Source organism: Labrus mixtus, chromosome 3 (assembly GCF_963584025.1).
Source record: "Labrus mixtus chromosome 3, fLabMix1.1, whole genome shotgun sequence".
Lineage (NCBI taxonomy): Eukaryota > Metazoa > Chordata > Actinopteri > Labriformes > Labridae > Labrus > Labrus mixtus.
This window is the reverse complement of record NC_083614.1, coordinates 9,473,195-9,486,387: the sequence shown is the minus strand read 5'-3', so window position 1 is coordinate 9,486,387 and position 13,193 is coordinate 9,473,195. Positions and strand designations below refer to the sequence as shown.

Here is a 13,193-nt window from a genome sequence, read left to right as displayed (position 1 = left end):
ACAAGAGGAGGCTGGGAGCTAGTTTTTAGTGGTACAGCAACTTTCTGATAAAGTGTCCCTCAGCGGCAGTTTAATTCTGATTGGCTAGAGTGGTGTGTGTGCTTTTTATTATCGAGGATTGGCAAACACAAAACACACCAATGATACTTACGTATATGTGTATGTATTATTAATATGTGTGTTTCCTTTGATACAAATATATTAATAACCTAAATGGTATACAATCAGTGTCACAAATAAAGTTGTTTTTTATTTTTGTTCCATTTTCATGTTTCCGCGCCCCCTGGTGACCACAGGGGTCCCGACACCCACTTTGAAAAACCCTGATCTATATAACCTAGGGTTTGTAAATCTTGCTTTTCATGAATTTGGCTAAAATAAATCTAAAGTGAGAGTTGAAAATCTTAAGAAGTAGTTGTTATGTTTATTATTGGCAGGTGACATTGTTGGTATGGCAAAAAAAGGAAATAAGTATTGTTATTTAGAAAAGATTCTAATACAACACTAAAGACTTTAGGATAGATTGAAAACAACAAAAACACAGATTTGTATAACTTGCAAAGTAAATGTGTAAATCCAAAACCAAATCCATGCTATTAATATCGCCCTAAATTGTTTCAGAACTTTTTAGTGTTCACAACTCAAATCACTGTGTAGGGAGGACTTAAAACATTTTAAAGGGTCAAATACTAGTGGTTGACATTAAGCCATGATATCTCATACAGTTTTATTTATGTGCCCTTAAGCTTAAGAAGTAAATTACAGTCCAACACTTTGGATGCTGTTAGAGTTGAGCGGCCGCCCCGAGGGTAGAAACTTGCTGCAAGGCCATATGAACCCCCATCATCCCCTTGGTATTAAATGTAAGGTCCATGTTACTTTTATTATTCAAACGATTGTAACTAATTTCCCACAGTTTGCCCAGCATATCTAAGCTTCAAATGGAATCATATTTTATATTCAGCGTTCACTTCTCCTCTGCGCCTTTCTATCCATGTCACTGTGTTTGTGAAAGTAACTGTATTTTAAACAGTCTGTATTGCAATGTTCATTATTTGGTTAAAACCTTACAGAAACCACACCAGTAAAATAAACTAGCTTCATGAACTAGATGGAGTTTTTCTTTATTCCTCAGCCACCTTTCCTGTGATCCTGTACGTCTCGGTTGGCCCCTGCTCTTCCAATGTCAGCTGGGTCTCTTGGCTTTCCGGCTTCTCCAGCATATCTGCCAGCAGAGAACATAATCTAAGACTTTTAGCAACAAAACACGTCTGATAAGTTTGCAAGTGAAAGACTGTACGTTTTTCTTTTTTTTTTATTTGGGAACTGTAACTTAACTTGAAGGTAAAAATGCTACAGACCTGTTAGTCGACTGCGTCGTCGAGGCCTCTGTTTGTTGAACTTGTGGGAGGGGGCATAGAGGAACATAATGGTTGAAACATACAGGTTCCACATGCCGTAGACCCCTGTGACAAAAGCACTCTGGGCCTGCAGAGTGAAGTCTCCCCAATGCCAGTGACCTTCACTCACCTAATAACAGAAAATGAAAAGTTTTTAAATACTTTTCACAGCTCAAACCTGTCATAATGGAACATCATAAGGATTAGATTAGATGTTTATGTCATTTGCACAGGTACAGGGCAGTACAGGTACACTGGCTTTTTGATTTTTCATAGATCAAAGGAGTGAAACTTGAATGTTGGTCGTCTGAGGATGTTGAGATACTTACTTGATTTAAGATGAAGAAGATGACAGTAATAGCTGCACATGCTAGAGTAACCAGCATCAAAAACTTGAACCTGAAGATGATCCCCTGCCGAGAACAGCAACAATTCATAAGCAGCAGACATAATGACTTGTTGTATTGCATGCTTTTTTTTAACTATTTGTTTTTAAACTATTTGTATGGTAGACTATACGGGCACAGCATAAGAAAAAAACACCTATCAGGATTTTTTTCCTTTTAGAAAACATTGTCTTTAGGTCAAGAATGGATTGGAGCTCTGAGTATAAGTAAAAGGGAATAGAAAGTATAAAAGATGAAAATAATTACAGTTTTTTTTGTTTTTTGCTAAACGAGAATAAAGTCAAAAGGTTCTAGTTTGAGCACGTTTCTGCTCATGGAGCTTATTAGAAACATGCTGAAGCTTTTTAGGTCAGGTAGACTAATTTCTATCTGAACCAGTTCGTTGCCCACTTCCATCGCTGCAAAACCCTGTTGGTTAACTGTTTGCTTGGCAAACCGAGGGGCGTCGATAACGACAGTGTGGGGGTGTCTTAAAACCGCCTACCTTCTCTGGTCCAAACAAATCCAGACCATTCAGGACCAGAATCTAAAGTTAGAAGGAGGACATACTAGCTGCTGTATTGTTGTCAGAGAAGCCAGCACTTCAACATGGCATGTCTGATGATATAGTAAGCTCATTTTATTATTTAATTCAGTAGATATCTTACATGTTGTTCCTTTAAATTTAGCCACTGTGCTGATACCAGCATATACACTGAGGCCTAGTGTTAGTAGGTTGATTCGTGTTCACTGACCTAATTCAATGAATTGAACAGACAAATAAAAAGCCATTAAAGGAAACCTTGGCTCTTTTTTATTTTACTTTGTTCTTCACTTATTTAGATGTTTTCTGGGTGAAAATCTTGCTCTGGTGATGAAGATCACTTTTGATGGTCTTTAAATGTATTCAGTTGGACAACTGTAGAGAGACAGGACTTATGTGATGGATAGTGGGGTAGACATGCACCAAAAAAAAAGTCAAAGGTCAGATTTGAGCTTGCATCTGTCAATGACTTGGAGTGCCAACTCAACCAACGGAGCAAAACCGTCTCCCCTCGTCTAATTAAAAGATAAAAATAAAACCTTGTAGTGTCGTCTTTTAGCCTCTGGCATTGCAGGAAGTTGCTGCATTTTCCCTCCAATGTTCCTGAACACACAGCGCACCATGCCACAGAGGGAGAGGAAATACAGGCAAACAGAAATCCCTGCCACGATAATGAAAGAGATCTGTGATGACAGTCAAGAAAAGAGCCAGAGCTGTTCTTAGAGGTCACACTGTTTATGAGACAGCATAGTGATGTTGTGAAGGATACTGCCACTCTTGTCCCAGTTTCTGATGCCCAAACACTGTAGAAAGGGTTGGCCAAATGAGCCCCCCTTTAAAACACATAAAGTACATTAAGATATCAAGAAGAAAGACTCGACCATAAAGTACCTAATCAGAGCAGTCATGTCATTACCGTTCACTCAGGTCGAACATGAGGAGAACAGAAGAGCCAAACACCACCAGCCCAAGCTGCCACCAGTACGCTGAGAGTCGATTCCTCCGACTTTGGTCCTGAAGGATTTTTTTAAGTAAAAGAAAGTGAATAAATAGCATGAAAGCATGCAGGACAATGCAGCAGTGCTGTGTGCAGTGCTCACCATGAGATGTTCACCGCAGAAGATGATCCAAAAACAGAAGAGGGCGGAGTAGAAGACGCCCTGTTGAACATCTTCATACAGCAGCATCCACGTCCACTCGAAGCCCAGAGAGAGCCACTCCACCGGCACGTTCAGGAACGTCATAGAGATGCCGAGAGCAACAATCACCCTGCACAGGGATCCAAACCCAAAGTGCTCACCTACATGTGCTCTTAAAGACAAGTCCCTTCTGCTGGGGGTGGAGCTTTGACCTAAATGTCTCAGGGAAATCTTGCACTTAAGATCGAGCATGTTTCTCCCAAAAACTACCCTGAGGTCGTTTAGACCCCTTAATGGTATGATAGAAGTTTTACCTGCAGCTTCAAGTACACCGATTGTCTCACAAAGCCTGGGATGCACTCAGTGTTTCAACCTAGAGGTGACTTCACTCTCTACCTTTAAAGAAAGCTAATAATGTATTTAACCTACAAACAAATATGTAGAGCCTGTTCTCAAGAAAACTAATAGTTTAAACGACATGAATTAAAAAATATGAGTGCAAAGCATAGAATAATAGATCTCCTTTCAAAACAAATTCTACAATTGCTAATACTCTAATTCAATTTTATTGTGGTTAATATTCAATATGACATCCATCCCTCCATCATCTTTACCGCTTTTCCCATTCGGGGTTGTGGGGGGCTGGAGACGATACCAGCTGTCATTGGGCGAGAGGTGGGGTACACCCTGGATTGTTTACCAGTCAATCACAGGGCTGACATATAGAGACAGACAACCAGCCATACTCACATTCACACCTACAGACAATATAAAGCCCTCTATTTCAGAACAGGCTGTTTCTGTGTCTGTAGCTTTAAATATGTAAATGAGCTGTGTCAGACCACGACCCTCTGGAAGGGCTTGGGTGGCTCGGGCTTTCTTGCTCCATGTCCTATTGTTTACAGTGAGAAGGCAGACTCAGAGGGCAGAACAAACACCTAGCTGTGGGAGTGTCACACACCTGGGGGAGGGGCTACTGCCCTTCGTGATGTCATGAAGGGAAAATCGCCAAACGGCCTGTTTGAGCACACATTTTCTAAAAAAGTGGAGCAGGCTAAAGACGAAAAGGATGGACTTTTCTTATAATTTGGGGACAGATTAGGGACACACATTAGTGTTAGAGAAACATGGGAAAGTGTATTTTGCGGAACATGTATGACCTTTAATACTGTTCATTTGGTTATTGTATTCTATTTGCTCCTACTTTTCCAAAAGGACTGGAGGTCTTGCCATGAGGCTGATCCTGCGCCAGTACCAAACCGTTTCCATGGAGATCCAGGGCGTGAACACAGTCTTCATGCTGATCCACACTTTAGTGAAGCCTCCGTTCTGGTGTATGCCCTTAAAGAACACAGACATAAAAGACAAAAAAAGCTGGAAGCCATATAACCCATGCAGGCTTTGGAATAAATCCATACAATAGAATGATAAACCTCACCACAACATGGACGTCCTTTATGTCTCCAATGCCAACGTTGACCGTGTCATTCACCGGCAGGCGCAGGTTAATGAGGAAATATTTATGTGCCACACTTCCTAGCTCCATGAACGGTACGGGGTCACACTGATAAAAACGCCCTTCATTTTCATACGTCTGCAAAATCATGGACTGTTTCAGGTCGCAAAGCAGAAAACATTTGGTTTATATTTATGAGCATCATGCAGTTAGAGCTTCAACGCCTTGTGGAAAAATCCACTGAATGGAAATGAATCCCAGCTATCTAAATATTTCTCATTCTAAACGTTAGAAAGATTTGCTGCTTTTCTTTGTCATAAATGACAGTAAACAAAGAGACTTCAGAATTTTGACCATCAGAGTAGAGAAGCCATTTGAAAGAAATCGCTTAAGGCTCTTGGAAATAGTGATGAGCTTTTTCTACTTGTAAGGTTTATTTTGGGGCTTTTATGTTTTTATTTAGAGACAGGACAGTGGACAGAGTCTGAACAGAGAGAGTAGGGGATGACATGCAGGAATGAAGCCACAGGTCGGATTCAAACCCGGGTCACCCGCTTGGAGGGCTACAGCCTCTGTATATGGGGAACACGCATTAACCACTAGGAAAGCTGCGCCGCCCAGCTTTTTCTACTTTCTTGGTATTTTATGAACCAAAAGATTTACCCCATTAAAGTAAAAAAATATATATTTTCAGATGAATCAATTACTCTGGCTTTCATGTGAGAAATAAACCACCAGCAACTATAACAAAGGTAAAATAATACGATAATAAATAATGTGATTTAATCAAGAGTGGGATTATATAGACGCTTAGATACGGTCTACTTGATATCTATAAAAATAAGTATAAATATAATAACCATTATTCAAATTACAGACACACTGAATGGATCAATCAATCATCTGTATTTTATCTTATCTCACATCTCTTTCCTCTGCTCTCGTCTTATTTTAAACAAGCCTTCTGGTGTTTGTAGTTTTCTGTCGTCAGGTTGTTTGGTAACGTCATCTTGCTGTTCGTCCCGTTATGTGTGATTTTGCCTTTACTTAAAACATAAAGCAATAATTCAAATGGTTAGTTGCACTCCGACATGCAGATCTACCTTTGCAACTTCAAAGGTACACTTCAGTGGCCGCTGCTCGACTGAGTGAAACTTTGTGTTCCACTCTGACTTCAAATCATCTCTGTGTGCCAGGCGAGCATCAATAGTGACGATGACATCATCTTCTGCACAAACAAGAACATGATTACGCTCTTTTTTATGTCTGAAACAGCGTAGAGTTTAGCTTGGAGCAAAATGACTAAAAATGTCTGACACAGAAAACAACTCTTACCGATCGGATTGATCATTTTGAACGCAATGTCAAACTGAAGCACAGCCAGCATGTACTGAAACCAGGGACTCATCTCCGTGTCAGGAAGAGGAACATGCACAGCAAACACTATATCGTTGGCATCCACTATTTTTGCAAGAGGCTCATCGAAACTATGGATCTGCTGGCACCGGTTTGATCCCCACGGCATGAGCCAGCCCAGCGTCCTGTGGCGATTAATGCACTTAGTGGCCAGGTAGCGGATTGCACTGGTGGGACTGGGAGCTATGGGAAAGTGGAGGAATCTGCGGTTTGAGTTATGCTCAAGTACACAACATACAGTTTCATGTCATATTTGAGCCGCACTGGGAGAAGTCGTTTCGCAGAGCTTAATTGGCTTTTTTTAAGGCTGCAGAATTAAATCAATAAAAACGTCCTACTCACCAATAAACGCTCCAACCATGACAGACAGAATCTGGAAAAGAAGAATAAAGAAACCCAAGATAACCAACTTCTTTGTGCTCATGTTCTCTATAATTGCTCCCGCCATGTTTGAAGAGAAAATACTTCAGAAAGTGATGCCTGTGGTCTCAATGGGATGTGTGCTCAGCTGCCTCTCCTCCGTCCACCTTTCCATTCACATGGGACTCTCCCAGGAGGCAGAGAGCAGCGACACAGAGTGAGCAGAGAGGTGGGGGAGGGGGGGGGGGGGGGGGGGGCAGATCAGTATAACAGATAAAGACAAAGACAAAACCATTGTCTATAAAACATGATTCCTTTATTGCTTAAAGAATACAACTTCCGTAGCATAGCCAAGTGAATGTTTGTCACAAAAAGTTTACTTGTCATTACACTGAGGATTGACCACAGTCACAATGCAAATGTTCGATACTGCACCCAAGGGAGAGGGGGAAATACCAAATTCAGCCTGGATATCAAAGCATCTTACAAAGTGGTAGGTTAATAATCTGTAACGTTGTTTACACTGACCCGGAGTCAGTGAGGACAATCACAGTAGCACCTACACCTTTTAAAAACACTCAAATCTGTCAGGGCTGTTAGTCCGTCTTTGGTTCTAGGAGACAAAAATATTCAGTTTCTGAAAGGTGTGGCTAATCAGCAATACTGTGTGTGGTTCAAGGTAGAAAGAAAACGCAACAAAAAGTGTCTGAATGAGTTAAATTTAAACAAAAAGGTCCGCTTATTCCTCTACCCAACGAAAAATATTCCAATAAAACAATCCTGTGAGACCACAAGAAAGGAGAAATCGTCTGCTTTGAAACTTTCTAAAGCAGTTCTCTTATAGTGATTGGGAATAACGGACAACGAAGGTAAGCTATCTGGTGCAGTACCTGAAGAAGCAAACACTTTGCTGCTTTACCACCAATATTCACTGACAGATCCCAGGCAATGTCTGCCTTCAGTGCATCCACAACACATCCAGAAATCTACAAAATTACTCAAAACATGCCAAGACAGAAACAGAAGCAACCGAACAAAAAATGGGGGAAGAAGAGATAAATCAAACAACTTCATCAACAGCCTCTCAATTCAAATCATTTTCAGGTTCTGGTATCAGAACGTGTGGCAATCCCCTTTTCATCCTTCTCTTCACTGTCCATTCCAATGTGTATTATCAATGTTACACTAAGCAGTCTAACACGTCTCATGTCTCTGCCGGTGACAGTACGAGGAGATCTGTGTGCCAACACCGTCCCAGCGAGGGATCAGGACAAGTTGAAACATGTCGCCTGGGAATCACATGTCATCCTCTTCGTCTTCGTCCTGAGAGGAGCCGGCCTGCTGGGAGGCGCTGGCAGATGATGCCGCCATCTGCGCCTGTTGGGCAGCCTGCTGCATCTGTAACCACTCCTGCTGGGCGAGCTCCGCCTGCTGCTGCCGCGCCTGCACAAACACAGAGAAACCATGATGAGATATGAGAGAAAGGAGGGCGAATGAAGAGCTTATTTGGTTATCAACCGAGGTTCAGGATGGTGATATGGTGGTGTCTAAATGAAGCTGAAAAAACTCGTATTGCAGCATTTTTTCACTCAAAGATGGCGTGCATTAGTCTAAAGACAACAAAAACTGTTGTCTTCATGTAAAAGCCCAATTTTGTTTATATATCAAAAATGTTTTTGACACCATAACAAAATTTAAATAAAGCTATGGGAGAGATTTCATTCTTGATGCATTTTTTTGTTGTAGAATTTTCTTTACACCACGACAGCAAAACTTTAACGGCAGGGTTGGTCATTTTAAAAAAATAGCAGGATTTTGAAAGTAGCATTCCCACAGTGCGCCATCTACACCCCTCCCCTCTGTGCACCCTCAAAAGCCACGCCCCTAACCTACATGCACGAGCGCCGCTGTTTCAAAAGCAAACCTCAGCTCATCATAGAAACTAAGTCGTCTCATGTCTCATTCAGCGGTAAGTAAACACTAAACTTTATCATAAAACATGTTTTTTTTTTTTTAAAGTGACTATTTTACTACTCACAACAGCCAACGACAAACTCACAGTATAAACTCCGTCATCTGTGACACGCTTTGAGTGTGGGCTCGTGGGGTAGAGAGCGAGCAGGGAGACAGGGAGGCGCCTGATTGGTTCATCAGATTGGTACCTCGTTGCAGACATTGGTCAAAGTTTTTACAGGATTACAACTGCTACAGATGAAGGATTTTCTTTGTTCCTTTTTCAGAGAAACTCATGAAACTCAGATCTGCATTGTGTATGTGTGCTAATTCAAAAGACACACAAATATTTGTCTTCTTTTTGATGCATCCTGTAAATACACAACAACAATTGATAATGCACTCCCATCTAGTAAAGTTGCAGAAGTCCCATAATAATCAACAAATCCATCTCTCTGTATTAGCCTCACACTCTGTAAAATTCAATCTCAGTAATGTACTATTGTCTTAGAGTAGCCCTGGCATGCATTACATTCAGGTTCCTGCAGGACCCCCGATTATGTCGACATAATCGATGATAGAGAGGACGAAGTCTGCACATCAGAAGCTGCTCCAATTAACATTTAATGGGAATTATCATCACATGTAACGTTTCAGGCCTTATGTTTCTGTTTCTACATGATACGTGATTATTCCCATAAATGTTCATCGGAGCAGCTTCTGGTGTGCAGACTTTGTCTTCCTCTGTCTTTGGATACATTTTTTGTCCAGCACCCAGTACTCAACTATTCAGATGTGCGTGCTGTTTGATATTTCAACATAAACAATGATGACACTGAGGCCGAGGTGTTTACTGCCTGGATCTGCCAAGAAGAGATACTGCAACCTGCAACAGTTTAATACACTGCAGTACTCTTACTAGTAGTCATTTATTCATCTTCTGAGGCAAGTGTTACTAACTTATAGCGTATCAGTGTGATGTAGATGTTTGCTTAAATGAACCTGTTTTACTAACTTTTTAAAACAATGAACAAGGTTTAATTCTGCCTAAAATATCTTAAATAGTCCCCTAGAAATGATTCAGTTTTGACCATTAAAATTGTGTTGTACATCTCACAATAATCCACACTGTTAGGGAAAATCAATGTTGTGTTCTAATTCATTGTCTAAGCTATGTGTTGGTTCATGAAAAGAAGCACACGAACATTTGTCTGTTGGGACCAGCAGACAACTCTCCCCTCTGCACTCATTTATTTTCAAGGTCTCTTAGAAGACTGTCACAACATATGTGTGTGTATGTCTTATTTTTAGATGTTAAGTCCAAAAAGTTGGTTTCCAGCCTTGCAGCACGCACATACCTTAGCAAACAATTCCTGTTGTTGCCTGAGCAGTTCTTCCTCAGGGATGCCGAGGTTCTCCAGCCGGGAGCTTGCCTTCCTCCTCTTCAGGGCGACAGTTTTACACTCCTGCAGGACGTCTTTCACCTCTGTGATGTATGACGCGAAACCAAGACTCTCCAGGGCTGTAGTGAGAAAATCAAATAATTACTCTCTCTGGTTTTAAAATAAACATGGCAGGGCGATGGACACAACACCTCTTATGTTCCTTGAACCGATGGTTCCCAACCTTTTCTGGCTCATGACCCCACTTCGACTTTACAAAACCCTGGCGACCCCAGACATCCAAAACATATGCAGCTTTTTTTCTGAAATTAATTTGTCTTTAATCATGTAACATATTTTCTACTGTGTTAAAAGTAAACATTCATTTTAGACAACTTTTAGGCTTTGTGTACATTTTTGTGGACAGAGGAAGAGAGGCTGGAATGACATTTCTGCACATTGGAGACAGACAGAGACTCTGCAAGTGTTCTTGTTTTGGCTTTGGCCCACAGTAGACTTTTGTCAACATGTTTAACACTTTGAATTAAGGTCACAATATTCACCATTAACTAGTGGCTTTTGCTTACTTCTAGCTCTTAAAAGGGCCATACTAAGCAAAGCATCTTGACATTGCAATTCCTGTAAACTAAGTTAATATCAATAAGAAGTAACTAGGAGGGCAAACTATTAGTTAATGTTCTATAAGCTATCCACTATGGTCATGTAGAATAAGGTACTAATAATAAGGGCCCTATCATAATATCGGCCCATATTAGCATTTCAAGTGACTATCAGTATCGGCTGAATAACCACAAAATAGTTCATCAGATATGCACTCTTTCATTAGAAACAATGTCCCAGCTTTAATAGTTGAACATGTTTACAGTGGAGAGCATGTCAGTGAACTATGTGGGAAACAAACAAAAACGAAATAAGATAAGATAAAGATAAGATATACTTTATTCATCCCAGCAGGGAAATGTAGGTGTTCCAGCAGCCAGCATACATACAAACACACAACACAACACATATATACATATACACAACACATATATACATACATACAAACACACAACACATATATACATACATACAAACACACAACACATATATACATATACACAACACATATATACATACATACAAACACACAACACATATATACATACATACAAACACACAACACATATATACAAACACACAACACATATATACATACATACAAACACACAACACATATACAAACACACAACACAATACATATATACATACACACAAACACAACACATATATACAGTACATACATACAAACACACAACACATCACATATATATATACATACAAACACACAACACATATATACATATACACAACACATATATACATACATACAAACACACAACACATATATACATACATACAAACACACAACACAACACATACATACAAACACACAACACATATATACATACATACAAACACACAACATAGAAATAATATGTGTGTATCTAATCGTTCATTAGTCGTAATCAAGGTCAAATGTTCAATTAGTGATATTGATCTGAGGTTATAGCTCCTAGCCCTACTTATAAGCCACTAGTTAATGGTGAATACAGTGACCCTAATATACAATATATTTTGATTGATCAATAAATACAAATCACAGGCAACCCCATAAGACCTCAGGAGGGGAAAAGCCTTCTTCACACACTGATTGTTCTGCAAACACAGACTAGGACTCACCATTGATGACATGTTCTGGAGAGATGGTCTTCTTGTCAGACTTGTTGCATATCTCGTTGGCTTCAGAGGAGATGAGGTGAATGAACTCTGTGCAGCAGTTCACCACCAGCTCTCTGGCGTCGTTAGCGACCCTCACGTTGGGCAGAGTTTCTTTAATCATCTTGTTGATCGCTGCTCTCGGGATCGTCAGGTCGTCGTCGTTTCCAGACGAAGAAGCCATCGCGGAAGACAAAAGTTATCACAACCCAAGATAATTTAAAAAAAAAGTCTCCTGGAGTCCACTGGGTTGTGAAAACGACGCGCAGGAGACCGCAGGAGGTAATATCACCTGCTCAGACAACTTCACGTCAACACCTATTTAAATGTCAACACCTGAAGTGACGTAGCCGGCTGCTAACTTTAGCCACTTGAAGCTTCGTGTTGCCAGAAAAAAAGAGCAGCTGGTGCACGTAATGCGACGAACAGCCAAAAGATATATAAACACAAAAAAAGAGAGATGAAAGAAATAGGTTAATACTTCAAACAGCTTAGCTAGCTAGCCACCTAGCTAGCTAGCAGCTCTGGTCCCTGCCGCAACCCAGCAGACGAGTGAGCGCTTAGCCTGAGAGCATGGCTAATGCTAGGCTAACAATGAAACCACCCGACCACATGTGGATAAACAGCTGGCTGGGTAAACACAGCGAGTACAAATAAAGCTCCAACACCAGCACTGAGTTACGCTTTCTCTAATTGACCGATGAAATTCAAACTATTTTAAAGCTATCAGCAGTTCTGGTAGACTTTCTTTAATCAAGAAACATTAGCTTAGCGTCCGGATACAGCGTCAAACAATGAACCGGAAGCGGCATCAACCACAGGTGTTTGAAGAGGCCTTTCTGGTGTTTAGCCCCATCTACTGGACCCAGCGAGTATTACAACTAGCTGCTCTTTTCTTTTATTTATTAGAATAGAATACAATTACTTTATTGATCCCAAACTGGGAAATTGTGGAATCATTATCATTATTAGTCACGGATCAGACTGTGGGGCCCTTAAGGACAAACTTTAAACCACCGCAGAGGTTCAAAATGTGTACATTTTTCAATGACAGGAGACACTCTCCCTAAGTGGCCCCATCTGACAGCACTCACTGTTGTTGTCCTGCTAAGCACACATTGATGCTATGGATACCAAAGTTTGCAAATGAAAGTCAAAAGAGGAAAATGGAGAGGTAATTATTTATCATTGTTAGGAGAGAAAAAGAGGAAGAGGAGAACGGACAAACGTACGGACAAACATGATGGTTGGAGAGTCCCTCAATTGATTTTCTATCTAATTTCTATTCTTATACTAAAAGTGTCCTTGCATTTAATTTCTCATCACTTAATGGCTTTTTTAGAAGGAAAAATATGCATTGCCTGGAATTTCACTTTAT

At 40.5% G+C, this 13,193-nt stretch overlaps 2 protein-coding genes across 2 annotated transcripts; both read right to left on the bottom strand.

Annotated features, from left to right (window-relative positions):
* Positions 1 to 513: 513 nt before the first annotated feature.
* On the bottom strand, positions 514 to 6,576 carry LOC132971962 (protein wntless homolog; the record flags this gene model as incomplete). Its single annotated transcript, XM_061034794.1, has 11 exons — positions 514 to 1,225; positions 1,362 to 1,530; positions 1,730 to 1,813; positions 2,870 to 3,013; positions 3,100 to 3,163; positions 3,247 to 3,344; positions 3,431 to 3,599; positions 4,674 to 4,810; positions 4,908 to 5,063; positions 6,029 to 6,153; positions 6,261 to 6,576. Coding segments are annotated over 11 exons (1,563 nt in total), but the record flags the coding sequence as incomplete, so codon positions are not given.
* Positions 6,577 to 6,995: 419 nt separating this feature from the next.
* dr1 (down-regulator of transcription 1) lies at positions 6,996 to 12,621 on the bottom strand. Its single transcript, XM_061030743.1, has 3 exons — positions 11,780 to 12,621; positions 10,013 to 10,176; positions 6,996 to 8,144 (listed from the first exon to the last, which is right to left on the bottom strand). The coding sequence occupies exons 1-3, from the start codon at positions 11,997 to 11,999 to the stop codon at positions 7,998 to 8,000; spliced, it is 531 nt and encodes a 176-aa protein (XP_060886726.1). The 5' UTR covers positions 12,000 to 12,621; the 3' UTR covers positions 6,996 to 7,997.
* Positions 12,622 to 13,193: the final 572 nt, after the last annotated feature.